Source organism: Coturnix japonica, chromosome 6 (genome assembly GCF_054131305.1).
Source record: "Coturnix japonica strain WE chromosome 6, WE-NBRP24, whole genome shotgun sequence".
Taxonomy (NCBI): Eukaryota; Metazoa; Chordata; class Aves; order Galliformes; family Phasianidae; genus Coturnix; species Coturnix japonica.
The window spans coordinates 23,912,120-23,938,655 of record NC_140668.1 but is presented as its reverse complement, the minus strand read 5'-3'; the positions used below and the strand labels follow the sequence as shown (position 1 = coordinate 23,938,655).

General features: G+C 57.6%; 6 protein-coding genes across 29 annotated transcripts; 3 read left to right on the top strand and 3 right to left on the bottom strand.

Moving 5' to 3' along the window:
• Window positions 1-557: 557 nt before the first annotated feature.
• Window positions 558-2,542, top strand: LOC107319129 (uncharacterized). Its single transcript, XM_015873764.3, has 6 exons — window positions 558-742; window positions 1,046-1,097; window positions 1,267-1,454; window positions 1,751-1,909; window positions 2,031-2,150; window positions 2,330-2,542. The coding sequence occupies exons 1-6, from the start codon at window positions 596-598 to the stop codon at window positions 2,441-2,443; spliced, it is 780 nt and encodes a 259-aa protein (XP_015729250.2). The 5' UTR covers window positions 558-595; the 3' UTR covers window positions 2,444-2,542.
• Window positions 2,543-2,832: 290 nt separating this feature from the next.
• Window positions 2,833-5,498, bottom strand: LOC107319148 (uncharacterized). Its single transcript, XM_032447181.2, has 6 exons — window positions 5,345-5,498; window positions 4,982-5,033; window positions 3,782-3,969; window positions 3,505-3,663; window positions 3,259-3,369; window positions 2,833-3,066 (listed from the first exon to the last, which is right to left on the bottom strand). Exons 1-6 carry the CDS (start codon window positions 5,486-5,488, stop codon window positions 2,953-2,955), a joined length of 768 nt encoding a protein of 255 aa, XP_032303072.2. The 5' UTR covers window positions 5,489-5,498; the 3' UTR covers window positions 2,833-2,952.
• A 1,264-nt stretch (window positions 5,499-6,762) lies between these two features.
• Window positions 6,763-17,087, top strand: AARS1 (alanyl-tRNA synthetase 1). The gene is made up of 21 exons (XM_015873655.3): window positions 6,763-6,803; window positions 7,035-7,223; window positions 8,179-8,367; window positions 9,025-9,170; window positions 9,927-10,118; window positions 10,321-10,465; window positions 10,753-10,898; window positions 11,198-11,306; window positions 11,383-11,533; window positions 11,873-11,997; window positions 12,234-12,378; window positions 12,734-12,912; window positions 13,361-13,474; window positions 13,986-14,192; window positions 14,594-14,778; window positions 15,091-15,199; window positions 15,450-15,563; window positions 15,902-16,021; window positions 16,154-16,240; window positions 16,515-16,628; window positions 16,824-17,087. Exons 2-21 carry the CDS (start codon window positions 7,080-7,082, stop codon window positions 17,007-17,009), a joined length of 2,907 nt encoding a protein of 968 aa, XP_015729141.1. The 5' UTR covers window positions 6,763-6,803; window positions 7,035-7,079; the 3' UTR covers window positions 17,010-17,087.
• A 56-nt stretch (window positions 17,088-17,143) lies between these two features.
• On the top strand, window positions 17,144-18,474 carry EXOSC6 (exosome component 6). Its single transcript, XM_015873759.2, has one exon. It carries the CDS (start codon window positions 17,144-17,146, stop codon window positions 18,104-18,106), a length of 963 nt encoding a protein of 320 aa, XP_015729245.2. The 3' UTR covers window positions 18,107-18,474.
• Window positions 18,475-18,581: 107 nt separating this feature from the next.
• Window positions 18,582-21,926, bottom strand: LOC107319135 (RNA-binding Raly-like protein). 3 transcript variants are annotated; one of them, XM_015873774.3, is made up of 7 exons: window positions 21,864-21,926; window positions 20,897-21,142; window positions 20,096-20,146; window positions 19,847-19,995; window positions 19,651-19,764; window positions 19,400-19,542; window positions 18,582-19,315 (listed from the first exon to the last, which is right to left on the bottom strand). In XM_015873774.3, exons 2-7 carry the CDS (start codon window positions 20,911-20,913, stop codon window positions 19,277-19,279), a joined length of 513 nt encoding a protein of 170 aa, XP_015729260.1. In that variant the 5' UTR covers window positions 20,914-21,142; window positions 21,864-21,926; the 3' UTR covers window positions 18,582-19,276. The 3 variants fall into 3 exon arrangements, with proteins under 3 accessions (XP_015729260.1, XP_015729259.1, XP_085407071.1); XM_015873773.3 differs by having other exon boundaries at window positions 21,064-21,142; XM_085550945.1 differs by lacking the exon at window positions 20,096-20,146 and having other exon boundaries at window positions 21,064-21,142.
• Window positions 21,927-22,188: 262 nt separating this feature from the next.
• Window positions 22,189-26,532, bottom strand: LOC107319104 (C-type lectin domain family 18 member A-like). 22 transcript variants are annotated; one of them, XM_015873708.3, is made up of 12 exons: window positions 26,397-26,526; window positions 25,861-25,952; window positions 24,590-24,814; window positions 24,419-24,516; window positions 24,210-24,331; window positions 24,022-24,129; window positions 23,433-23,525; window positions 23,254-23,360; window positions 23,016-23,145; window positions 22,710-22,806; window positions 22,539-22,630; window positions 22,189-22,468 (listed from the first exon to the last, which is right to left on the bottom strand). In XM_015873708.3, the coding sequence occupies exons 1-12, from the start codon at window positions 26,503-26,505 to the stop codon at window positions 22,431-22,433; spliced, it is 1,311 nt and encodes a 436-aa protein (XP_015729194.2). In that variant the 5' UTR covers window positions 26,506-26,526; the 3' UTR covers window positions 22,189-22,430. The 22 variants fall into 22 exon arrangements, 21 of the variants coding, with proteins under 21 accessions (XP_015729194.2, XP_085407062.1, XP_085407057.1 ...); XM_085550936.1 differs by having other exon boundaries at window positions 26,383-26,520; XR_014947449.1 differs by having other exon boundaries at window positions 23,913-24,129; window positions 24,590-25,952; window positions 26,397-26,532.
• Between the last annotated feature and the right edge of the window lie 4 nt (window positions 26,533-26,536).

Genomic DNA, 26,536 nt, shown 5'->3' with positions numbered 1-26,536 from the left:
TTCTGGGAGGTTCCCAGCTATTACAGCGGCAGAAGGGCTGCTACCTCTCCTGGCTGCTGTGCACATTGAGGCCAATATGCTACACACAGTCCACCTTTACCTATCCAGCCCCAAAGGGCATAGGCCCAAGTGGGATGGTGAGAAGAGGCAGCTCAGTGCAGATATAGAGGTAGTTCTGGTGCAAAACCACCAGGCTCACATTGCGGTAGAGCAGAGAAGAGGGAGGTATGAAGAGCAGCAAGCAAACTGCAGCCAAGTGCCTGCACGGGCGAGCTGGTGCTTGTACTGCATCAGCTTTGGGAGCAGAGGTGGCTGTTCAGGGGGCAAAGGATAGCGTGCATCAACACCAGGGGAGCATCAGCTCCTCCTACCCTGGTCATTCCCTGCCCTGGCAGGACACTGGGATCCCCTGCTGTCACTGAGCCACCAGGAAAAGGGGATCCAGGGCGTGGAGCAGAGCCAAGAGGCTGGTACTGTGCAGAGAGTTTGTGGAGCAAAGAGCAGATGCAAGACCTCACGGGAAGGCATGAGATAACTGAGTACTAAAAGGCACCTGCAGGCAGTGCGCTGTCAGCACGGAGGCAGACGGAGCAGTATGGCTGGAGTTTGTTTTCGCTCCGTTCTGGTGACTGGGGCCAACAGGGGCATCGGCCTGGGCTTTGTCCGGCACCTGCTGGCACTGCCAAACCCACCTGAGTGGGTCTTTGCAACGTGTCGGGACCCCAAGGGACAGCGAGCACAGGTGAGGCTGGGCTGGGCTGGAGCTGAGGTGGGGGACAGCAGGGCTGGTGCAGGAGAGGAGAGGTGTGAAGGATCATGAGATGGATGAAGGAGCTGCAGCCCTGGGCATCAGGCAGATGAGAGCTGGGGAGGGATGGCAACAGGACAAGCTGTGCACAGTGCCCAGGGCTCCTTGGGGTTGGGCAGGGAGCTGCTTCTACTGCTTCTGCCTTTATCTGGCACTGTGTACCACAGGGCAGGGGGCAAAGTGTCAGCCGTGCTGAAAAGAGCGTGACATGTGGCTCACATCAGCTGTCTTTGACAGGAGCTGCAGCAATTGGCCTCCAAGCACCCCAACCTGGTCATCGTCCCGCTCGGTACGTGCCACAGCCGCAGCCCAAAGGCTGAAGGTCCCTCACCTGGGCTCCCCGCTCTATGGGCTCTGCATCCTCCCACAGCCCTGCTGCAGGGGCTCTGTCCCAGCACTGTGCCTGCTGGCAGACACCGAGGGCAGCGGGCACTCACCTCCCCACCTCGCCTCTGCAGAAGTCACCGATCCCGCCAGCATCAAGGCGGCCGCAGCCAGCGTCGGGGAGCGCCTCAAGGGCTCGGGGCTCAACCTCCTCATCAACAACGCTGCTGTTCTGAAGACCAACTCGCTTGACACCGAGACACTGAAGGACATGTCTGACGTGTACACCACCAACACCATCGCACCCCTGCTGCTGGGCCAGGTACTGTGCTCACCCACGGCACCAGGAACGTCCCTGTCCTGTGGCCCTGAGATCCCCTATGGCAGAAGGAAGGGTCTGGTGGGATGGGGCTCTGCTTTGCCTGGTGCTCCTGACCTGCTCTGAGAAGTTGTGGGACAGGGGCTGGTGCTGAGGAGCTGGAACCTGGAGCAGGAGGAAGGGCTGCGGGGGATGAGGAAGGAAGATGGCTGCTGATGGTGCTGGTGCCAGCACTGCTGCTGTGGGAAGAGCTGGTCCTGTCCCCTGTGTGTGGAACCCTGATTCTCCCCTCCCCACAGGCGTTCCTGCCCCTGCTGAAGAAGGCAGCCCAGGAGAGCCCGGGCTCTGGGATGAGCTGCAGCAAGGCAGCCATCATCAACATCTCCAGCATTGGGGGATCCATTTCTTCTTTTGCTGGTTGGGATGTAATGGAAATTGTCTCATACCGCTGCAGTAAGGTATTGCCACACTCTGGGGAGTGAAAATATCCTTCTTTTCCCCTGCCTGGCCGTGGGATCTGCAGGTGTCCCCATGCTGCACCTTCTCATCCCCACCTGATCCCTGTGCTGTGTCCCACAGGCTGCTCTCAACATGCTCACCAGGTGCCAGTCCATGGGCTACCGGGAACACGGCATCCTCTGCGTCGCTTTCCATCCTGGATGGGTGCAAACAGACATGGGGAGCGCAGCCGGACACACGGTAGGAGCCTCCCCATATTGGGTCTATACACAGCCTGTGCTGTTTCCCATGGGAGGCTGCTGTCTCCCGGAGCCCTGCACCAACACCCCCCAGGGGCCCTGCTCCATCAGCACCATGGCAGCTCTCCCTGCCCTGGGACCTTGGGCACACACGCCTGTGTTTCTCCCTCTGTCCTGCAGCCCCCGCTGACGGTGGATGCCAGCATAGGAGGGATGCTGAAGGTGCTCTCCAACCTCTCCGACAAGGACAGCGGCTCCTTCCTGGACTGGGAAGGGAACGTTGTGGCCTGGTGACGTGCTGGCCCGGCCTCCTGCCTGCATCCTGACAGTGGCCCCTCTGCTGCTGCCTCCCCTCTGCTTCCCCCTCAATAAACCCAGCTCTGACAACAGCAATGCTCTTGGCTCCAACTGTGAGCACAGCAGGCTCTGTGAAACCTCATGGAGGGCAGCCCCTTCCCAGGGTGTCCCACCCCTCATGTGTGTGCATCAGCTCCCAACCACATCCACTGCCGGGTGTCCCTTCAAGTGACAGATGTCAGTGCTGGAAGCATCCCTTCCAGAAAGGCCAATACCTGCCTCTCAGGAGGTGGGCTGCCCAGGGCTGGGAGCAGCACAGGTGAGTGGGGAGCATAGGATCTGTCCAGCAAGGGTTCCCTATGAGGGCTCAGGTCGGGGTGGGATATAGAGTTATGCAAAGCTAGGATGCAGGGCACCAAGTGGCTGCACATGGGGTGGGGAATGGGGAGAAGCTTTTGCCCATGTCCGTGAGTGGGGAAGAGTGACATGGGTGGGCTGAGCTGGCATCACCAGGGCAGGCAGTTCCCTTCCCAGTCCAGGAAGGCCCCACAGGCCTCCTGTGAAAGGCTGCCCAGCACCTCCAGAATGCCCTGCATGCTGCGCTCCACTGTCATGGGTGCCTGTGGGAGAGGAAAAGGAACAGCATCACTGCCACAGCCTGTGATGGGCAGGGAGAGCTGCAGGGATTGACCATCCTGGAGGGTGCAGGGAAGTTGCTGTACCCCTTTGTCCCAACCTGAATAGGGCTGGCTGCCCATAGAGATACTATTCCTTCTTGCCAGCCCACTGCTCTCTGTGTGAGGGAGACATACCTGCTCTGTCCCCATGTCAGTCTTCACCCAGCCAGGATGGATCGCCGCACACAAGATCCCTTTGTCCCTGAGCTCTGCAGCCAGGCACCTGGTCACCATGTTCTGGGCAGCCTGGAAGAGTCAGATAGCATGAGCACGGCCCAGGTTGGTGCTCTGAGTGCTCATGCTTGTAGGACCAAGCAAATGATGCCCGGACCACGGGCTCCATGGGGGACCATCCCCAATTCCCCCCGCCTGCCCTCTCACCTTGCTGGCACGGTATGGGTACATGGGGGCCTCCAGCACACCAAGACAAAGCCCGATGGAGCCCACTTTGGAAGACATATTGATGATGGCTGCCCTGCTGCAGCTCAGCCCCTCCGTCCCTGCATCTTTTGCTGCCTTCTCCAAGAGCGGCAGGAACTCCTGGCAAACAGACACGCATTAGAGCTCTGTTAGTACAGAGCCTGGGTTTCAGCCCTGTTCTGGATGTCCTCACGCCATGACTACAGGCCACAGAGGAGCAGCTCTACCCCATACACACCTTGGCAACCTGCAGGGGCCCAACCACATTGACTGCAAACGTGGTGAGCATCTCCTGTGCATCCACAGACTGCAGCGTGGCCTGCGAGCCAACGCCAGCATTGTTGATGAGCAGGTTCAAGCCTTGGCCCTCCAGATGAGTCTCCACAGCCTGCACGGCTCCGCGGATGCTGGGCAAGTCCACCGTGTCTGCAGGGCAAAAAGAGGAACGTGACTGCATTTACTTTATGGACTTGAGAGGTTATTTGGTAAGTGCTGCCTGCAGGAACACTATAGCTACACTCATGGAGACTTTCTCCATAGGTCTTGCTGTTGTATTAAGGAAATATTCGTTATGTTCCTAATATTCTGATCTTTCCTGGTTGATACCCACTCTGACGGGTCATTCAGAGTGACCATTTTCCAGCATGCTAAAATACATCTTCCACCACTTTCCAGGATACAACATACAGCCTTTGCTTGCAGACTTTGATTCCCATCCTTCTCTTATCTACAGATACTTCAGCCCCAGCTGTGGGTCCAGCCCCCATATACAGCATAGGAATGGTATAGTATGGGACTTTTTTTTTGGATGATGAACAAGCAAAGCTCCAAGCTCCATTACTCCAGGTGTCATTCACTGGCTTGGGTGAATGATTAATTTCTGTGTTTGGAGTGGCTGAGTCATTGCTCCAAGGGAGAATGGGGCGAGGCATGTGGGACAAGCACGTCCCTATTGTGACACCAGTCTAATTAGCTGAAGGCAACTTCTTCTCTCCATAATGGCTGAAATGGTGCCTACAAAGCAAAATGCACTTCAGATGGAAGAAATCAGGGGATTAGAAAGGGAAAGAAAGGAATGGAGAATGAAAGGATGCAGTGGGCATTTTTGAGTTAATTTCTTTCATTTCTGAAACGCATGTTGGTTTGAAGTAAGCCATTCCCTTACATGGAGGAAGACAGCCTGGAGCAGAACTCCCCATCTCTGGCAATGCAAAGTGCCAATCTCTGCTGCTCTCCCTTTTATCCCCCATGCCCTTGTCCTCTCCTTATTCCACTTGTCACTGAACCTGGCAGACATCCCAGCTCACCAGGCTGCAGCCATGTGGCTGCCACCACCAAGGTCTGGCAAAACCATCCATAGCTGTGCCCCCAGGTGAGTGGAGGGCACAGGAGAGGGAGGAGGAGCAGTGCCTTATGCAGGAGAGGGGTTACACCATACCTAGCTGGATCAGCTTGATGTTGGGGTGCCGGGCAGCTAATTCTTGCAGGGCCTGGAGACAAAGGCATGGAACAGGGGGTTAGAAGCCACCGGCAGCACTGCTGGTCTTCCCACCCATCCCATCCTTGTCCCCAAGAAGCAGATCGTGGTGGCTTTGCTCTTGCTGTGGAAGCTGTCAGGTGAATGGGCAGCAGGGAGAAGGGGGCGGTTGGCTCAGTGTGAGCACCAAGGTCATGGGCACCACTTGGGCACAGCCCACCTTGCTCCCACCCTCAGAGCACCCAACCAAGCTCCCAGCAGACACCCAGGAGGGGCCACGATGCCCCTCGCTCCCATGGCTGGTAGACATCCCCATGCACTGACCTTCCCTCTTGGACCAGTGGCATCACGGCAGGTGGCAAAGATGTGCTGTGGGGGCTGGGGGCTGGCGGCGAGCTGCCTCACCAGCTCCAGCCCAATGCCCCGGTTGGACCCCGTCACTAGAACACTCTGAGCCAGCATGGCCATCTCCAAGGGGGTGAGACAGTCACAGCGGTGACTGGTGCTCCCAGTTGAAATGCTGCCTGCTTGGCATGAAGAGGAGAAAAGGCACAGCCCAGGGAGTGGCTTTGGGTACCTATGGGGACAGTGACGGTGCCAGCAGCAGCCCCGGCACCTTGGCTGCCCTGGGACTGGGGTGGGAGCATGTCATGGAGTGATAGCTCTACTTGCATTGCCAGCTCCTCAAGACTTGACTTCTGCAAAGCCCCAGATCCCAAATCCATGCAACCACAGGAGAAGGATCACATCCATTCAGAGCTTGGAACTGCGCTCGGAAACACTACCAAGAAATGGAAGGGACATGAGCAGGTCCTGTTTGTGGGACTGAGGTTGCAGCAAGTTCATTCCGTATGCCTGCTTTCCCCCAGGAGTCAGTAGAGAAGCCCCCCAGCTGCCCACAGCCCTCACCCTTCTCCCCATCCTCACATTAACACCCATCATCCAGGGGAGGACAGTGCTTGGATGCCCAGCAGAACAGCAGGTGCAACAAAGCAAAAGCACCTAAAGAGGCGTTATGGAGGGCGTCATCAGCCATGCAAAGCAATTGCTCTGCACGGACTTGCCTGCTCCAGAGCTGTCATCACTAACCAACAAGACTGGAGTTTCCTCTTTTCCTTCCAGGTTCTTTCCTTGGGAAGGGGATGGCTGAAGGAGCAGGAATGGCTGCAGGCCAGCAGAGCAGGGAGAGGCAAGCAGCAAGTGACCTATGGACATGGCTGATAGCAATACAGGTGTGTTCATGGCTCAGGAACAGAGCCTGGGGCCACACGATCCCATAAGAGAAGCTGTGGGGAAGAGATGAAGCTAATCTTGATGAGACCAAGGCTGAAAGGCACCCGGGGACCATTCATGGAATGGAACGTCCATAGCACTGTGTTGGTTTGGCCCATGACTTGTGTTCGTTCTATGATGACAGTGACTCAGGATGGGAGCCGTGCTGTGTTGAGTTCCTGTGTCAGGTCAGCTCAGTGCTGGTCTGAACGCCCTGCATCAACAGTGACAGCCGACAGCCACCAAACCCAGCCCCTCCATTGAGCCCAGCGCGGCCACTACAAAATGGCGGCGCCCTGCCCGGCTTCACGCAGCCCGCGTCACGTGACCCCTGCGTTCCGCCATTGCATCAGCCGTCGCTCGGCCCGCCCCTCGGCAGGGATAGGACGGGTGGGCGGGGCGTCTGCTGAGCGACGGCTCACGCAGCCAATCAGCGGCCGGATCCCTGCACTGCGGGCGCTGCGGCGGCCAGGCCGGGTGTGCGCAGCGTGGGGCGGTGGTGCCTGGCGAGGTAGGCCGACAGGGCGGGGGGCTGCGGGCCGGGGCTGGGCAGCGCTGAGGGGTCTGAGGGGAGCATGGAGCATGGAGCGGGGCTGGGCGGCCTGACAGCGCTGAGCACGGCTCATACAGCGCCAGGGGAAGCGGCACCTCAGGGATGCTGGGGTTGGGCCGGGTCCGCTGGGTCATTGTGGGGGGTGAAGGTGATGAGAGCCCTGATGAGCGCTTTGCTCTGTCCCCGCAGCCCTGCTGCAGTCACACCTGAGCGCTGTGAGCCCGCAGCTCCGAGATGGAATCCACGCTGACAGCCAGGCAGATCCGGCAGCGCTTCATTGACTTCTTCAAGGAGAACCAGCACACCTACGTGCACTCATCTTCCACCATCCCCCTGGATGACCCCACGCTGCTGTTTGCTAATGCTGGCATGAACCAGGTAGGATTCCAGCTCCGGTCATTGCAGCAGCAGCAGCTGAAGGAGTGAAGCTGTTTGCAAAGCCTTTGGAGCTGCCCATTCCTTCCTAATAAACAACAGAGCTCAACGGTTCGGCCCTGAGCAACGTGATGAGCTCTAGGTGTCCCCATTCATTGCAGTGGACTTGGACTAGATGGCCTTTAATGGTCTCCTTTAATGGTCTCCACCAACTCTGAAGATTATCAGAGTTTAAAACCTCCAGCAGGCATCATCCTGGCAGTGCATTTACCCATCTTTTCTTAGCTGACTCCTTTCCAGCTGTGGTTTGAGTTCACCTTGCAGTTGGTTCAGTTCTCCCTTCACCCATCAATCCCCGCTCCCTGAGCGGAGCTGGTTTCCCATTGCTCATTGAAATGAGGTTTGTATTTGGCTCCTTGCACCCTGAAGTGTCCTCAAACTTCAAAGCTACCAGCTCTTCTGATTGTGTGGACAATTAGCGTTGTGTTCCCCATTACTGGTCACAAAGAGGTGGATGCTGCATCTGCAGGCGTCCTACTGCAGAGCTGGCAGGGGAGGTTTCTGTGCTCCCAGGGCTGACAGTGCAGAGATGGGAGCGCTGCCAGTCTGCCCTCCTTGACCCTTTGGACCACAGCTAGCACTGCAAATAGTTGCAGAGGGAATCCTGGCACAAATGACCACCAGCATCTAATGAGCAGTTGGGGGTAGGCTGCTGGAAGGGTTTTTCTGGAGTTTTCCATGTCTTTTTGGCAATTGGGAATCTGGCTGTTTTACCTTTGGAAGTTCTGGGGTTTACATGCTCCAGGTGTGTGTGTTGGGTCCTGCTTCCTGACATGCTGTAGGCTGCCTCTGAGACATCAGGCCAGCAGTGCCATGATACAGAAGATGCTCAGTGCGTTGCTGTTGCTGTTAACATCTTAAAACCAGACCTTGATTCCTCTTTTTTCTTCCCTCTCAGTTCAAACCCATCTTCCTCAACACTATCGACCCCTCGCACCCACTTGCTAAACTGAGCAGAGCCACCAACACTCAGAAGTGCATCCGAGCTGGGGGGAAGCACAACGACCTGGACGATGTGGGAAAGGATGTCTACCACCACACTTTCTTTGAGATGTTGGGCTCCTGGTCCTTTGGGGATTATTTCAAGGTAAAATAGGCTCATCTCTTGCACAAAGTCATGTCTCTGTGAGCTCAGCAGTGTTTGCCAAGAGGAAGGAGACTGTTTTGGCACAGAGGGGCTCATAAGGTACCCTTGGCTCCCCCAGCTCTGCAGAATACTTTGTGATATATTACTTAAGGTTTACAAATCTGATTATATTGTGTTAATGCTGGCAGTTTGGAGTCTCCAAGTAGAAATGTTATGACTGCAGCTCCAGGACTGCCACTAAAGCAATATTCCCAAGCTTCTTGCTAGTGTGAGGTTCATATTACAAAGGGATTGTGGAGAATACAGCTGAGGATTATAGGCTTTAACTTGCTTCCACCTGCAAAGCTATACAAGATGTGTTGTGTGCCCTGTTTGCTGCATATACAGGTTTGTCTCTTATGCCAAAGGTCTGAAAGCTGTGGATTGTTTCTTAGACAGCTGTCCTAGTCCAGCTGCTGTCAGTTAGGGCTGGTAGTACAGGGGGACCTCAGGAGAGACTTTGTGTGGAAGGTTTCTGCATGTTTGAATGATGCTCTGAGTAGATCCTAGTCAGCCAGTGATCTCCTGTAGTAGCCATTACTCTAAATGAGCAGGTACCGCATGCCAAAGAGAAGCTCTGTTTGCACTCACATACTCAGCTCCTCTTTCCTTCTGCAGGAACTTGCTTGTAAACTGGCACTGGACCTTCTCACCAAGGAGTTTGGCATCCCTGCAGAAAGACTCTATGTCACTTACTTTGGTGGAAACGAGAATGCAGGACTGCAGCCAGACCTGGAATGCAAGCAGATCTGGCTGGATTTGGGGTGAGGGCCTTAAACTGAGAAAGCTTTGTGTTTTGATGAACAGCTGCCATCTGCCTTTCTTAGAGAAAGATGCCACGTGCTGAGGCAGAGCACGTACAGCAGGAGGCTTTAACAAAAGTCAGAGCATCACCAATGATGTTTGCAGGGTGGTAGAGCTGCAGAGCCACAAGGGAGCACTGACGCTACATAGAAGAGGCTGAGACTCAGATCAAGCCTTAGAGTTTTCTTTGCAAAATCTCCTTTATAAGCTTAAGAACATAAGAAGTGCCCTGCTGTGTCAGACCAATGATCTGTCTGTGTGACAGCAGTTATGATGCTGTTCAGAGAAAGCAGGCAAAGTTGGCTGTGAGTGCTGGGTGGAGAAGTGTACAGATCACAGCCATTGGATCAAGTATGTTAGCAGGTCATTCATCTTTTCCCCCTAGTTTCTGCTTGGGGATGTGCTCCTTCACCCTCAGTCTAATTGTGTTTTGAACCTATTGGGTTTCTCTGACCCATTCAGTCTTGTCCTCTCTGCTCCTACTCTTGCTTGTGTTGATGTCAAAGATGCACCACCTGTGATCTCAGTGGCAGCTTTGGTGGGGTGTTGTGTCCATCTCTGCCTTCCAGCTGGCACTCCTCAGCAGGCAACCAGGCTCCTGAGATAGACTGATACAGAGAATCAGTGGGCTGAGGTTTCTCTGTTGAGTCCCCCACAGTTGGGGGACCTCCTGCCTTGCTGTAAATCTCTTGGTCAATAGGGGTTTCTTGTTGCAGGCTGCCTGAGGGCAGGATTCTGCCTGGCAATATGAAGGATAACTTCTGGGAGATGGGTGACACAGGTCCCTGTGGGCCTTGCAGCGAGATCCACTACGACCGAATTGGGGACAGAGATGCTTCTCATCTGGTCAATCAGGATGACCCCAATGTCCTGGAGATCTGGAATTTGGTGTTCATACAGTTCAACAGGTGAGTGAGGGCTGCTCCCGAACCCAGCTGCTTGCCTGCATTCCCAGTGTTCTAACACAGGTGCCTCTTTGCTGTTTGCTGGGCCCTCCTTCCTATACTTGCAAGCCTCTTCAGCAATTTGGATGCTGTAGCAAACTGAGTTCTGGTGTTGCCCCACTGCCTCCATCCATGACAGCTTGTCTTTCTTTCTGTGTGTTGGCAGGGAAGCTGATGGGAGCCTGAAACCTCTTCCCAAGAAAAGTATTGACACTGGGATGGGTTTGGAGCGGCTGGTTTCTGTGCTGCAGAACAAGATGTCCAACTATGACACCGACCTTTTCCTTCCTTACTTTGAAGCCATCCAGAAGGTACAAACTGGGGAATCTGGGCCTGATCCCGCTGCATCCATTGCCTGGATCCCTGGCCGGATCTTTTGTCCTGGGCTCTTAATGCTGGATTAAGCTGGCTTTACCTCCCTCTGCTCCTGGATGTCCTTCAGCCCTGAGAACACAGGCACTGTGCAGAGCTCTCCATCTTCCTCCACTCACCTCCTTCCCAGAGCAGTGTGCCATCCCTGTAGGATGACTTTGGCTTCTGAGGTGCTTCCCTGTTGTTCTGCCCTGCTGCTGATCCCTGTGTTCTCCTCCCCACGCAGGGCACAGGTGCCAGGCCATACATGGGGCAGGTTGGTGCTGAGGACGCGGATGGCATAGACATGGCGTACCGCGTGCTGGCAGACCACGCAAGGACCATCACACTGGCCCTGTCTGATGGTGGCAGACCTGACAACACTGGCAGAGGGTAAGGAGGGAGCTGCTGGAGTGCTGCTGTATGTGTTCTGCTCAGCACAGGATCCGGTGCGTCTCTGGGAGGTCTGAATGCAATGGGTAACACAGCGTTAGTTCGATGTATTTGAATCCTATGGCAAGGTCCACCCCCAGATGTTGTGGATGCCACATTCCTGGAGAGTTTGAGGCCAGGATGGTTGGGGTCCTGGGCAGCCTGATGTAGTGAGCAACCCTGCTCATGGCAGAGGGTTTGAAACCAGATGATCTTTGAGGTCCACTCCAACCCAAACCATTCTGTGATGTATTCCCCAGGTACGTGCTGAGACGGATTCTCCGCCGGGCTGTGCGTTACTCCCATGAGAAGCTCAATGCCCCCAAGGGCTTCTTTGCTACACTGGTGGACGTTGTGGTGCAGTCACTGGTAAGTTCTTCCCCCACTCCTCTTTATCTGCTGATGTGTGCAGATCTCTCCATGCTGAATCCTCTTGGTTGTGCAGGGAGATGCCTTTCCCGAGCTGAAAAAAGACCCAGATATGGTGAAGGACATTATCAATGAAGAAGAGGATCAGTTCCTGAAAACACTCAGCAGAGGACGTCGTATCCTGGACAGGAAGATCCAGAGCATGGGCGACAGTAAAACCATTCCTGGTGAGGCTGGGGCTTCTGTGTGGAGGCACCAAAAGGCATTTATCATGGGATAAATGGGACTGAGGGCTGAGTTGGGCTGGGTGTTGGTGGAAAGTGTAGAGGGCAGAGCTGGAGGCAATAGACCATTTGCTCTCTTCTCTGGCCTGTTCACTTGCTCAGGTCTCTGAGCTGCACAGGCACAACATGGCAGTGTGATCTCTGTGCCCTGTCTGTTAGTGAGGAGACTCTTAGTTGCTTGTGTCCACCAGGCCTGTTCATTGTCCTGCTATTGCACAAAGCTCATTGAGGAGCAGCGTTTCATGGAGCAGAAGTGCTGAATTCTCTGCTTTTCCCATGAAGGTGATACTGCCTGGCTGCTGTATGACACCTATGGTTTCCCTGTGGATCTCACTGGGCTGATAGCGGAGGAGAAAGGCCTTGTTGTGGACATGGAGGGCTTTGAGGAAGAGCGGAAAAACGCACAGGTAGATCACAGCACCAAGATCTGAGTGCGGGCAGGGAGGGTTCCCTTTGTTTTAATCTGTGGCTGTGAGTTCCTGCTCCTTTCTTATAGCGTGCGCTTTACCCCTTGGGAGAGACCTGCAGCCTTTTGGGATGCTTTCCCAAGAGCCCTTTGGGAAACACCAAGGCACAAGACCAGAGCTGCCACCCACCAGTGGCGGTGTGGGTTTTCTTAAGCTTTGTTTTTTGTCATTGGCAGCTCAAATCTCAAGGCAAAGGTGCTGGAGGGGAGGACCTCCTCATGCTGGACATCTATGCCATCGAAGAACTCAGGGCCCGAGGGCTGGAGGTGACAGATGACTCGCCAAAATATGGTTATACCTCAGACCCCAGCGGTACCTACGGTATGAAAAAGCCCTCTCAGAGCCACCCTCTGCTGCCCAGTCCCTTCCTCCCACATCTCCTTGGGAGGAGCTGCTTTGTCTTCCTGGGGCATCTGACTTAACAAGGCCCCCTCTGGGTTCCTCTTTCCTGGAACATGCAGATGGGAGTGGAAATATGTATGAGCAAATAGCTGTGCAGGGTGGTTCCCGCCACAGAGAACACTGTATAAAATCACCTTATCCAGCTATTGCTGTAGTTCTTCCTACTTACCCCTTGGAACTGTAGCTTGTGCAGTGGCTGGGAGGTGTTGCTATGAAGTTCTGCTCCTGTATAGTGCCTCGTTTCACTGACACAGCCTGTTGTCTTTGGTGACAGATTTTGGGAGCCTTGTGGCCACGGTGAAAGCCATCCGCAGGGAGAAGAAGTTCGTGGAGGAGGTGTCCACTGGCCAGGAATGTGGGATAGTGCTTGACCGGACCTGTTTCTATGCCGAGCAGGGTGGGCAGATCTATGACCAGGGCTACATGGTCAAGGAGGACGACAGCAAGGAGGATGTGAGTCTGCCTGAGAGTCTTTGGCTCATCTCAGCCTCATCTGCAGCCTAGGCTGCTGGGTGCATAGGAGAAGGGGTTGAATAAGCTCCAGTGCTTTCCTGTCCTGGGTCAGGACCTGCATAGTTTTCCTTTTTGGGGGGTGCAGGGTGGCGCGGATGTGCTGGAGTTGGCTCTCCTTGCTTGGGAGGTTGCACTGAACTCTGCTGTAGCATCAGGCTGTTGCTGTGCCACGGGTGCCTATGGTGGTGGTGCAGGGGTGGCTGTGCTTTTAAGCTGAGGTGGGGACCTCTTTCAGCTCTGCTCTGCCTGGGGACACTTTGCTTTCCCATATCCTACACACCATTCTAGCTCTCACACCTTTCCAGCTGCAGATCAGGGCTCTGGCAGGGCAGTGCATTTCCCTTGCCCTGTCACTCTTCTTACTGGGTACATTTCCCTCTTTGTACAGAAAACTGAATTCACTGTGAAGAATGTGCAGGTCCGAGGAGGCTACGTGCTTCACATAGGAACTCTGTATGGAAGCTTGAAAGTGGGAGACCAGGTCCACCTATCAATCGATGAGGTGAGTTAAGGCATGGTGTAACAGACGGCTTCATCTCTTGGCCTGTCTCCTTCCTTTGGAGCAGCATGGCTGCTGCTCTGGAGGCATGGAGATTGGGTCCTGCTCCCCCTGCAGCACTTGCTTCAGGCCTCTCCTTCTGGGATGTGGCTTCCCCCTTCCATGAGGCAGATAACACACTGCTGGCTCAGCCACACTCTCTGGGCTGAGCACTGAATGGAGCCCAGCTTGCAAAATGGGTTTCCCTTCCCTTTAGAGGCACCTCTGGAGCAAAAGAGAAGGCATGTAGCAGGGACAGGCACACTGCTCTATCCTTGGTCTCTCTCCAGAAAGGCCCAGCAAGGGGATTGGCAGGGAAAAGCTGTGTAAAAGGGAATGCCCTGCTCTTACAGCTGAGGCTCCAAGGCAGCAGGTTGTTTCTGATGAAGCAGTGTGTTAGCCTCTATCTCCACAGCTGGAAGGGATCCTGGCTGTGCAGTGTAGGACCTCATCTAACAAGGCCTTTCTCCATCAGACCAGACGGAGACCAGTCATGAGCAACCACACAGCCACCCACATCCTCAACTTCGCCCTGCGCTCAGTGTTGGGAGAAGCAGACCAGAGAGGGTCACTGGTGGCACCAGACAGGCTGAGGTTTGACTTCACAGCCAAGGGAGCTTTGTCCACAAAGGAAATCAAGGAAGTTGAAAGCATCGCCAACCAGATGATCGAGGAGGCAAAGGTGGGTTGGTCAGGTTGAGGGGTTAGTCACTTTGCTGGCCCCATCCTCCAGGAAGAATCCTGCCCTTTTCCTGGTGGATCCACACCTTGGGTTGCTGCAGTGTTTGAACTGGTTTTGGTGGACAGCTGAGGCAGCAGCTTTTAGTAGGAGTCTGGTTTGAATCATATCAAACCCTCTTCAGCTTTGAATGGTTCCTTGCATGCTCTGGTGTCACACTGTCTATAAATACCAAGAAGTTTAGCAGAGCAGTTTAGAAGCATGGGATCAGTCAGTTAGCACGGGATCCCTGCAGCTCAGCCAGCCCTGGGTCAGGTGGAGCTTTTAGGATACCCTGGAAATGCAAGCAGTGTCACAGCTAACAGGACCAGCTCTCACCTGCATCCTTTTCCTTTGCTCTGCAGACTGTATATGCTAAGGACTGCCCTCTGGCAGCAGCTAAAGCTATCCAAGGGCTGCGGGCAGTTTTTGATGAGACCTACCCCGATCCTGTCCGCGTGGTCTCTATTGGAATCCCTGTGGAGGAGCTGCTGGCTGACCCCTCCGGCCCCGCGGGCTCCATCACCTCCATCGAGTTTTGCGGAGGGACGTGAGTATCTGGAGAGGCCAGGGAAGGCAGCAGGGTGAAGTCTGAGCTTGTGATGTGGTCGCATGCTGGGCAAGGAAACTGCCTGCATGCCATCCCTGCTCCCACACTGTGTCTGATAGTGCTGGTGCTTTGCCACCCTTCCCTCACTGTGAAGCTTTTAGTGGCTGGGTTGGGTTTTCTGTCTGTCCCTTGCTACTTCTTTCTCCCCAGCGGGGTGGTTTTCTAGTTTCCATGCTGAATCCTGCTGAGATGAGAAGTGAACCGGTCTGTTAACTCTCTTGTTGTGGGTCTCTTTCTGGGTTCTTTCTTAAGGCACTTGCAGAACTCTGGCCATGCTGGGCCCTTTGTGATTGTTTCAGAAGAAGCCATTGCTAAAGGCATCCGGAGGATAGTGGCAGTCACTGGGGCTGAAGCTCGGAAGGTAAGGGGAGGCAGGGGCTGCTCTCTTTTGGAAGGACCTTGGCAAGTCCTATTTGTAAGGGAGAGTCTGGCTGGAGTCTGGCTCTGGGCAGTCACTGCCTGCATTGGCTCTGCTGCTTCCCTGGGTGTTATTGAACCCCAAGCCCAGTGCTGCTGCCTTCCTGGCACTCCTCTTGGGGATGGCCTGGTACCTTACCAGGATGGCCTGGTAGCTCCCCCTGTGTGCTGTGACTCAAATTGTGTTCCTCCAGGCCCTCAGGAAGGTGGAGAGCCTCAAGAAATTGCTGTCAGCTCTGGATGCCAAGGTGAAGGTGCAGACAGCTCCCAACAAGGACGTGCAGAAGGAGATCACGGACCTCAGCGAGGTGAGGGTGGCAGCAGTGCTGGGACCTGGCGCTGGGTGTTATTAATGAAGCCCAAATTGATTCCTGCTTCTCTGTCTCCTCCTCTGGGGCCTCTTTGGTTACTCTCTTGGGGTTAATTGCTGGTGAATTGAAGTCTTGTGCCAACGCTCTGTAGGACACGAGCTCAGAGGTCTCGTCTCAGCCCTGTGTTCTTTTGGTGCTACAACTCACACCTGAGCTTATTGGATAGCAGGGCAGGGGAGCTCAAGCCACTTTGAGGCTCATGAATGCAATGCAGCATTCCCTGCATTCTGCCATGGCCACCTCCACCTTTAACCCTCCCTTGTCTTGTTATGCAGATGCTGGCTACTGCTGTTATCCCACAGTGGCAGAAAGATGAGCTGAGAGAAGCTGTTAAAGCACTGAAGAAGGTTATGGATGACCTGGACCGTGCAAGCAAAGCTGACATCCAGAAACGAGTGAGCCCTGGCTGTGTGTGTGTGTGTATGTGGGGGGGGGGGGTCTCTTTGTGCAGGGAGCTCTGGGCTGGGTGGTTCTTGTGTCCAAGTGCATTGTGCAGACACCTGAACAGCAGTGCTGTCTGTCCTCAGGTATTGGAAAAGACAAAGCAAGTCATTGAGAGTCACCCTAACCAGCCACTAGTCATCATGGAAATGGAAAACGGAGCCTCAGCGAAGGTATGGGGAAGGTCTGATCTCTCCTTGTACCTGAGGGGCAGTTGGGTGGGCTCTGTTTGCTGTTGGAGATGGTGCTGTGAGCCAAAGGAGTCACAGTGCTGAAGGGCAGGTTTCAGTGTTGGAACAACCAAGCTGATCTGGTGCCACTTCATACCCCTGCCCTCCCTCCAGGGCTGTCCCCGTTTATGTGAGGCTCACAGCTGGGCTGAAGTGCTGCCTGGGGGTAAAGCCCAGGGGCAGGTGAGCCAATTGATGTTCCTTGTTCTTCCTCCAGGCCCTGAATGAATCACTGAAGCTCTTCAAGACTCATTCCCCCCAGACTGCCACCATGCTCTTTGCTGTGGACAACGAAGCGGGCAGGATCACCTGCCTGTGCCAGGTGCCCCAGGTCAGTCTGTGCTGCAGTGGCAGGAAGATGAATCTCATGCGATGGGGGGCAGCAGTCACTGCGGTGATTGAGAGCCACAGCTCTGTGCTTTGTGTTGTTATGGGGGATGGAGCAGGAGGGAAAGGGGCTTATATCCTTCCTCACCGCCACCAGGCTGCAGGTCGAGCTCTGTTTGTCCCTTCTTTTCCCCTCCAGGAGACAGCACAGAAGGGCCTGAAGGCCAACCAGTGGGTGCAGGAGGTCTCTGCTCTGATGGACGGCAAAGGAGGAGGGAAGGACGTCTCAGCACAAGCCACAGGCAAGAACGTGGGCTGCCTGCACGAGGCCCTGCGCCTGGCCACGGACTTTGCCAGGCTGCACCTCGGGGAGCTGAAAAACTGATGGGAACCCCACATCCCCCCTAATTACCCTTTGGTTTGCTGTATGAGCCCCGCATCCAATAAACGATAGAATCAAGAAGGCGTTGTCCCTCAGGGCTGCTGACACCCCACATCAGGGCAGCTCCTCGCCGCTCTATGGTTCCCCACGTTCCCCTCTCGGCCGCTGTACGAGCTCGGGCGCTGCGGAGCTGCCCCGCGGGGCCGAGGGCGGAGCGGAGCAGCCGGGGCTCCTCCTCCATCCGTCCCGCTTCCCCCCTCGCCATGCCGCTCGATCACCGCCGCCTGCACGGCCCGGAGGACTCGCAGCCGCCGGAGCTTTGGGCAGCGCAGCTCCGGGATGGGGATGATGAGGCTGAGGCTGAGCAGAGCGGGGCGGCGCCGCGGGATCCCTGTGCGCTCCGGCCGCTGTTCGCCCGCGCGGGGCTGCTGAGCCAGGCGGAGGGTTCGGCGTACGTGGAGCTGAGCGGCGGCACGAAGGTGCTGTGCGCTGCCTGGGGACCGAGGGAGGCGGCAGAGCCGGGCGGGGCGGTGGCAGCGGGGCGGCTCGTGTGCGACTTCCGACGGGCTCCGTTCTGCGCCCGCGGGGCCCGGCCCAGGCCCGGGGGGGCGGCGGAGCGGGAGGCGGAGCGGGAGGCGGCGGCGGCGCTGCGGGAGGCGCTGGAGCCGGCGGTGCGGCTGTCCCGGTACCCGCGGGCTCGGCTGGCGGTCAGCGCGCTGCTGCTGCAGGACGGGGGGTCCGCGCTGGCCGCCGCCATCAGCGCCGCGTCGCTGGCGTTGGCCGACGCCGGGGTGGAGATGTACGACCTGGCCGTGGGCTGCGCGCTGTGCCGCCCCCCGCTCCCCCACGGCGACGGGTCCGCGGCGGGGCCGTGGCTGCTGCAGCCCGGGGAGGACGAGGAGCGCGGGGCCGCCGCCCGCCTGACGGTGGCGCTGCTGCCCGCCCTCAACCAGCTGTCGGCCGTGCTGGGCGGGGGGCGCGGCGGGGAGACCGAGGGCTGGGGGGCGGCGCTGCGCCTCGGCGTGGAGGGGTGTCAGCGCATCTACCCCGTGTTACGGCACTGCCTGCTGCGGGCTGCGCGCCGCCGGGACGGGGCGTGACGGCAACGGGGAGCCGCTGGAGCCGCCCTCGGTGCCACCGGAGACCCCCGGAGCTGCCCATGGTGGTGCTGGAGACCCCTCAGGCCTTACCTGGAGACACCCAGGACTGCTGCTGAGACCCAGACACCCCCAGTGCCATCCAGGACCTTCAGGGTTTGCCTGAGACCAACACAGACCCCCCTGGACTGCTTTGGATGCCACCACAGACCCCCCAGAGCTGCCCCCGGTGCTGCTGGAGACACCACAACACCCCACCACCACCCCATCCCTCAGTGACTGCCCCCGTGGTGCCCTGGGCTGGCAGAAGGGACTGTTGTGTGCTGTGTCGTTTTGAGTTTGTACAATAAAATGGGTTGTATTTTCTTTTTTCTGCTGAGTTCTGCCTGTTTGGAGCTGCTGAGACCCCCACAAAGCTCCAATATGGAGCTGACCCTCTGTGCCCCCATTCAAACACCCAAGAACCAGAGAAAAGAGATAGAAATGATGAATTGCTTGTTTTCCTTTCCAGCACAACAAACTCTTTTGCCGGAGCAAATCAGAACTACGGGTCAACTTCGGGCCAGCGAGGGGAGAACGGCCTTGAAATGGGGCACATAGACATGTAGGGAGAGGGATGGAGGCTCAACTTCCCCAGGCAGAGGTGAGCAGGGTCCCTGCTATGGTGGGGGACACCATTAAGACACCATTAGGACACCATTAAGAGAGACCCGCTGGTGCTGGGTGCCCTGTGCTGGTGGTATCATGTGTGGCCACCTGTGTCCTCACCACTGCCCAGCAGGGACAGCACTATGGCTTTGTCCTGCATGGGGAGCACATCTGGCCTGTGTTGTTATGGGATGGAGGGGTCAGTGGGATGCTTTACCCACAGGGGAGGTGAGTGGGGACACAGCGGATCTCAGCTCTGGGCTAATGATCCTTTGGGGTGTGGAGCTTCTGCCCTCCTCCCCTCCCCACGTATTGACATTGCAAAACAGGAGGGATAAACCAATGCGCACTCGAACACAAAGACTTCTCTCACCGTGGCTGGCCAACTTGGGGCACGGGGCTGCTGCCACTGGTGGTGGGGATGTGAGTGCAGGGAGTGGGCACTGGGCACCAGCCTGGCACCTGCCGGGAGCCTCCAAAGGGATGCGGAGCTGGGGCAGGAGCTGTGGGGCTCCAGCATCCCCACTACTGGCTGCGCTCAGGGTCCGAGGTGTGGGCCTTCATCTGCAAAGGGAAACACAGAGCGGGTTCCTGGGCTGCACCCACAGCCTGATGCGGGTGAAGCTGTGCAGCTTCTCCTCTCCTTACCGTCTCCTCCGTGTCTGTGCTCTCCTCGGTGCTGTCAATGTTGTGCCCGTCCCCTCTGCTCCCCTCAGTGCCTCGTGAGCCCTCTCCCAGTGGGGCCGGTGATGCTGAGCCCACCTCTGCCTTCTTCTCACTCTCCTTGCACCCTGTGGAGACAGTGGGGGCTCATGGTGCCCACGTGGAGCACCCACAGGGGATGAGGGAATGGGAAATGTCTCCATGGGGTCTGGACTGTGCATGGCAGCATCCCTCACCCGAGAGCCGCTCCCTGCGCTGCTCCATGCGCTCCAGGCTCTCCAGCAGGTTGTCCACCCGCTCCTTGATCTGGCTCAGCTCCCCCTTGATGGAATGCAGCTCCTCGGCTCTCACTGCGGGATTGGAGCCCTCAGCGTCCCATGGGATCAGCACCCAGCACCCTGCGGGTACCCAGGGCCACCACGTCCCACTCACGTTTTATCCGCGTCCCCGTGGAGCTGGTGCTGCTCCGTGCCCCGTGCTGGGGGCTGGGGCTGCTCGTGCCTCCCGCTCTGGAGTGTGTTCTCCTGGCCTTGACGGGGATGCGGTTAATGAGGGGTGGGATCTTCTGGTATTCATACACCCTGCGGGGGCACAAAACGGCACCAAAGATCCCTCTAAGGGTGCTCCCATAGGGCAGAAGATGAGGACACCAGGACCCCCATATCATGGCCCTGCACTCACCGGTATGGGAAGTCATCCCTATAGAGGTTGTAGTCCAGGTCGCAGGTGCTGCTGCAGGAGGGGATGGAGGACAAGAAGTCAGCAGCTGCAGCACTGCAGCGCTGCATCACCCTCCTGCTGCATCCCTGTGATGAGGGTTTGTGTCTGGAGCACGGTCAGTGCATCGCCACGTGCAGGTGCTGCTCGGCAGCGTGACCCAGAGCTGCTCCATAGCATCCCATGGGATGGGAGATGGCTGCTGCGCTCCAGTGGCCACTGGGACCATGGTCCCTGCCCTGCCAGCACCGCATCCCCACGCGGCCCCAGTGCCATGGCAACAGGCAGAGCAATTAATTCCATCCAGAAGCTCTCTAACGAGACAGAGCCGGTGCTGACTCTGGGGCATAGAAGCACACAGTCATGAAGGTTGGAGAAGACCACCAAAATCCACAGGGTAGACCCTGGCCCATCCCCACCCCACCCCTCCATGCCCACTGCCCACATCCCTCAGTGCCACAACCCCACAGCTCTGGGACACCTCCATGGATGGTGACTCCTCCCCATCCCTGGGCAGCTGTGCCAGTGTTCTTTCCAAGAAGGATCTGTTCCTAGTACCCAACCTGAGCCTCTCCCCTGGCACAACTTGAGGCCATCACCTCTTGGCAGCACCCAGCACGAATGGGGGACCCCCAAGAGCCAGGGGTGGGGAGCTGCCCCAGGGGTGGGACCTTCTCCAGGGATGGGGACCCGTCCTGCTGCCGGTGGTGGCCCCAGCCCTACGTGGGTAGGGGAGCTGTGCCCTCAGGCTGTCCGCTAAGGTACCTCATCGGAAAAACCATGGAGCTCTTCTTACGGGTAGAAGATTCATGGAATCAGAGAAGAAACCTCCAAACCCTTCAGTGAGGTGGGTTTGGGGCTCAGTCGGGACCCCCCAGGAGCTGCTCATGGGGACCCATAGATGCACAAGGAGCCCATGCACTGGCACTCACGGGTACAGGCTGCTGCTGTGCGGCCTCTTTTGGCCCAACCTGACCCGGCTCGGCTTGGCCTCCCTGGCCACATCCAGATCTGCAGGGAGAAAGAGCAGGGTGGTGAGTGATGGAAAAAACCAAACTCACCAGCAGGAACCCCAGCAGGTGGTTCCTGTTGGCCCAAAGCTGCTCCAGATGTGCTTTGCTGCTCCCAGATATGGGGTGTCTTAATACAAATTGCCCACTGCTTTCTTCCCATCACCACCCCTAGGACACCAGCCCTGTGCTGGGGCTCCTGCCCTGAACCAGGTATCCCAGTACAGGAGGGGATCCATCCATCCATGTCCTGGGAGTGATGGGGGCATCCTGGTACTGGGAGGATGTCCCTGTACTGGGTGATTATGGTGATGTCCCAGTAGCAGAGGACATCCCTGTTTTGGTACAGGGGATGATGATGCAGGATGATCCCAGAGCTGGAGGACATCCCTGTCCTGGGGTTGATGGTGTTGGGGACATGCCAGTGCTGGAGAGCATCACCGTCCAGGGCAGGGACAGGACGTGGGAGCAGGACATAGAAAGCATCTGATGATGGGATGAAGGGACATCCCTATGTCTGTCTGCTGGGGAGGAACATATAGCGGGGGAGCACCTTCATCGGGGAGGACATCTCTGGTTCGGGGGTTGGTGGGGACATGCCGGTACCCTGCCCCTTTGGAGGACAACACAGGAGCATCGTGGTACCGGCGCACAGCCCAGCTGCTGGATGCCCGCTCCCCACATCCCCATCCCGGTACCCACAGCCCCATCCCCGTACTCACACCTCCACCCGTCCCGACCGCTCAGAGCGCTCATGGCTCCGTCCTCAGCCCCGGCCCCGACCCGAGCGCACCTCCCCGGGCCGTACCACGAGGCCGCCGATCCGACAGGGGGAACGGCCCGAACCACCGCGCAGCCGGGGGGAGAGAACGGCCCCGGAGATGTGCGCGGTCAGGGAAAGCCCCGAGCCTCAGTTTCCCGAGCAGGACAAGGTCAGAGTGTCGGGATACGGGGAGGAAAAACCCTCTGAATTCATAAATCGGAGCTGGAGGTGTCGGGATCCAGGTGGAGAAGGACCCAGATGGGAGAAAAGAGGACGAGCTGCTCTTCCAAACGGAGAGAGGGCTTTATTATCCCGGAGAGAGGGCTTTATTATCCCGGCCATGAGGAACCTGCAGTGCGCAGCCCTTGGCACCTCACTGCATCGGAGATGCACCCGGACACCCCCAGGCTGGGCATCTCCCTGCCCCAAGGAAGGCGAGGAGCAGCTTTGGGATGCTGATACACAACACACACCCTTCTCTGCCGGTCCCGGTGCCACATCTGTCCCACAGCCTGGAGATACCTGCTCAGGGGTCCCGCTGCCATCGGGAGATGTGCTCCTGGGCTGCATGGGAAGTGGAATCAGGGTGCTGCTGTGCACACGGGGGACCCGAGGGCTGTGGCTACGTGCTCACCGAACTGGCAGATGTATCGGTTCCGGGTCTTGCAGCGTTGGTCGTTCCAGTTGAAAGCAGCTGCTGCCTGCATCTCCACGCAGTTCCCAAAGCTGTGAGGAAGAGGAGAGGGGCAGGGTGATGGCACAGAGGTCATTGAGCCTCCTATAGGAGCTGGAGATGGGCACCCACCCCTGGTTGTCCGGCTGCCCAAAAGCAAAGCTGGTGAAGGCAGAAGGCTCTCCCGTGTCCCAGCGGAACGAAGCCTTGGATGTCTTGTAGGTGAGACCTGGAGAGCCAGAGGGGTGAGATGTCCATTAGTGGGGTGGGATGTCCATTAGTGGGGTTGAATATTTGTCACGGGGGTGGGATGTCCAAGAGAAGAGTGGGATGTCCATTAGAGAGGTGGGATGTCCTCCAGGGCATTTCCATTCAAGGTATGGGATGTCCACCAGCACCCCAGCACCGCACCACCCCTCAGCAGCACACAGGACTCACCAATCCAGAAGTTACGGGTGTCAAAGTCGGTGTCCATCACCCTGTTGCTGCTCTCCAGGCGGCTGAGGTAGAAGGCCAGGATGTCCTGCACCTTCTGGCTCCTGATCTGGGCCAGCATCGCCCCTTTCTCCTGGTGGGAAGCCAGGGAAGCAGCTCAAGTCTGTGCTCTGCTCTCCAGTGTTGAAGCCCCTGGACTGAGCTCTGGGGTTTCAGGGTGCTCTGGGAGGGCCCAGCTCACCTGGCACTTGGCTTTGGCCCCATAGTACGTGTCAGCCTCGGGGGAAATAGTGAAGCAGTCGCCATCGATCCTCACATCACAGGCGTGGAATGGGAATGGGACCCTGGCTGTGGGCACAGGTGGGGCACAGGTGGGTGCTGGGGCAAAGGGACCCCCTGCTGGGCACAGCCCCCACTCACTGCCACACTCAGCACCGCCATAGCCGGCATCACAGAGGCAGGAGCACTCCTCCTGCCGGAACTTCCCATGGAGGCACCGCACGCTGCACCGCACTGCCAAAGAAACAAGGAATCACGTTGTGCAAGGCAGCCAGCTCTGTCCCAGAACACACAGTGAGCAGCCCAGCCATGCACATGCACCATGCGCAGAGCAGGCCATAGGTACTGCATGGACCAGGTGAATGCATGCACACACCGACCAATACTGCTCACAAATGCACAGCACCAACAATGCACAAGCATGCACTGCATTAACCATGCTCACACAGCACCAACTCTGCTCATGCACACGCAGCAGCAACCAAGCATGTGCATGCACTGCATTGACGTTGCACATGCACGGGCTGCACCAAGCATGCATGCATTGAGCTTGCACATGGATGCTTTGCACTGTGCATGGACAGACAGCACCGATCATGCACTCCCATGCACTGCACTCACCCACACACACCGTGATCTGCCATGTGTGGCTGCTCAGGCCCTGTGCTGCCTGCATCCAGCTCGCTGTGTGTCCTCCATGGGCACTGTGTGCACTGTGTGCACAGCTCACCTTGGCAGAAGCGCCCCGTGTACCCGGGTGCACAGACGCACTGGCAGCTGCTGACGTTGAGGTGTGCTCCGTTCCTGCAGCTCATGCGACACGGGTTCCTGGGGACCTCTGTGCAAACACACGGGGGGCAGGAGGCCATAAGGGGGCTGGTGGGGCTGGGCTGAGGGTTGGGGGCTGCAGGGACTCACCGCAGAGCCCACCACTGTGGTCCCAGGACTTGAAGCAGCCGGAGAGGCTGGCGGTGCACAACGAGCACCAGGGTCCGTGCTGGTAGGGGGCGATGGGGGCTCCATCCAGCTCCCAGTTCCCCCTGCACAGGGAGGGAGGTGGGATGCAGCCCCCAGCTCAGCGCCCATAGAGGGGTGGGCACCTCACTCGGCGTTAAGCCCCAGCTTACCCAGGTGAGTAGGCGCAGGCGAATGCCTGGCTCCGGCCCCTGCTCCCTGTGCACATCTGCCTGCCGCAGCCCAGCTGACCCGCTGTGGCCCACACCAGCTACGGGACAGGCTCACCGTCACCCTCTGACACCCCCTGCCCACCCCCCTGTCCCCCCATGTCCCCATCCCACCTGTGTGTAATGGCGGCAGGTAGCGCTACCTGCGCAACGTGCTGCCCCATAGTCATAGCGTCGGCCCTCGGCGAACCAGCGCTCCAGCAGCTCGACGAAGCCCCCGGCTCCCACCGGCAGCAAGGCCTCGCTCCAGCCCAGCTGTGGGGCTGATGGAGGACTGGGACCCTCCAGGCAGGTTGCCACCCGTGCTACCGCCAGCTGTGCCAGCTCCTCGCTCCACTCCTGCTGGGACACCGGGCTGGGGGCACTGGTGGGCAATGGGAGATGGTGGAGGCACCAAGGGGGTGGTTGGGGACTGCAGGAATTGAGTGGGGGGTCACCAGGGGGTGTTGGGTGAGCAGGAGGTGTTTGGGAATCACCAGGGAATACTTGGATGTAAAAGATGGGCAGGGAATGTTGGGTGACCACCAGAGGCATTAGTGGATGACTGGGGACCACTGGAATGTATCTGAAGACCAAAGTGTGACTGAGGATCACATGGAGGTGATTGAGAACCATCAGATGTTTGGGGACCTTCAGGACGTGGCTGACTACCAGGAGACCACAAGAAGGTGACAGGGGACAACTAAGAGTTGATTGAGGACCACTAGGACGTGACTGACCAGGAGAGGATGAGGGGGGACCACAAGAAGATGGGCAGGGACCACCAGGGAGGACATTGGGCAATCATCAGGAGATAACTGGGGACCAATAGGACATGTCTGACCATGAGGGGATAACTGGGGACAACTGAAGGTTGCCTGGGGACCAGTAGGACGTGACTAGGACATCCTGGTCTAGTGGTTGGTGGCCCTGCCTGTGGAAGGGGGTTGGAACCAGGTGATCTTTGAGGTCCTTTTTGGTCCTTTTTAACCCAGGCCATTCTATGGTTCTATTGGTTCTATGGTTGGCCAACAGGAGATGACTGGGTATCATCAGGGAGGATGTTGAGAAACCATCAGGAGATGAATGGAAACAACTGGGCCATGACTGGGGACCAACAAGGATTGGTTGGGGACCACGAGAAGATGGTTGGGGACTATTGGTAGATGGTTGGGGACCACCACAGGGTGCTGAGTGACCGTCAGGGGATGACTGTGGACCACCAGGGAATGTTGGGCAACCACAAGAAGATGAGGAACCACCAAAAGATGACTGAGGACAACCAGGAGACGACTGATGACCATCAGTGGGTATTGGGTAAGCACTGGGGTATCTGAGGGCCACCACAAGATGTTGGGGACCTCAGAGGATCAGTCCCTGGTGAATGCTGGGTCTGGGGCACTCACCAACTTCTGCATGTTGGCTGCGGGCGGCTGCACTTTGCTCCTCAGCTTGTTGTGCAGTGAGAGCACCAGGAATGTCTCCTTCTCGCTGAGAGCTGTGGAGGGCAAGGGGCAGCTGGGGATGGGGCCGAGCGGGTTGCAGGTCCCATGCGGCAGCCTGGGTTATGGGAAGGCACCCGGGTCTCCATGGAGACAGAGGGGAGTGAAGGAAGCAGTTTGGGACAGGAGCACAAAGGGGACAGGGGATGGGGGGTGGCAGAGACTGCCAGGAATGCACCCACTCCCCGGGGGAGGGGGGGGATCCAGCACAGCACTGCCTTCATCGTGCTGCACTTGTCACCAGCCCCCCAGCCCCACATCCCCATCCCCACATCTCCAACCCCACAACCCCATCACCACCCCATCGCCCCCTGCCTGCCTGGGGAGCACCGGTTTAGGTACAGGGCAGGAGAACATCCAGGGCTCCCCAGCTGCCCTTAGCCCCTCTTTAGTGAGCAGAAAGCCCCCCCACGCACACACACACACCTTATTCCCATTACCTCGGGGTCCCGGAGCCAGTGGGGACAGCTTCTCTGACTCACCCACCCTCCAGGCCAGGCAGGCCAGCAGAACCAGCAGCCGACCATCCAGACCCCGGCTGTCCTCCATGCTCACCAAAGGGAGGACTGGGGTGGGAAGG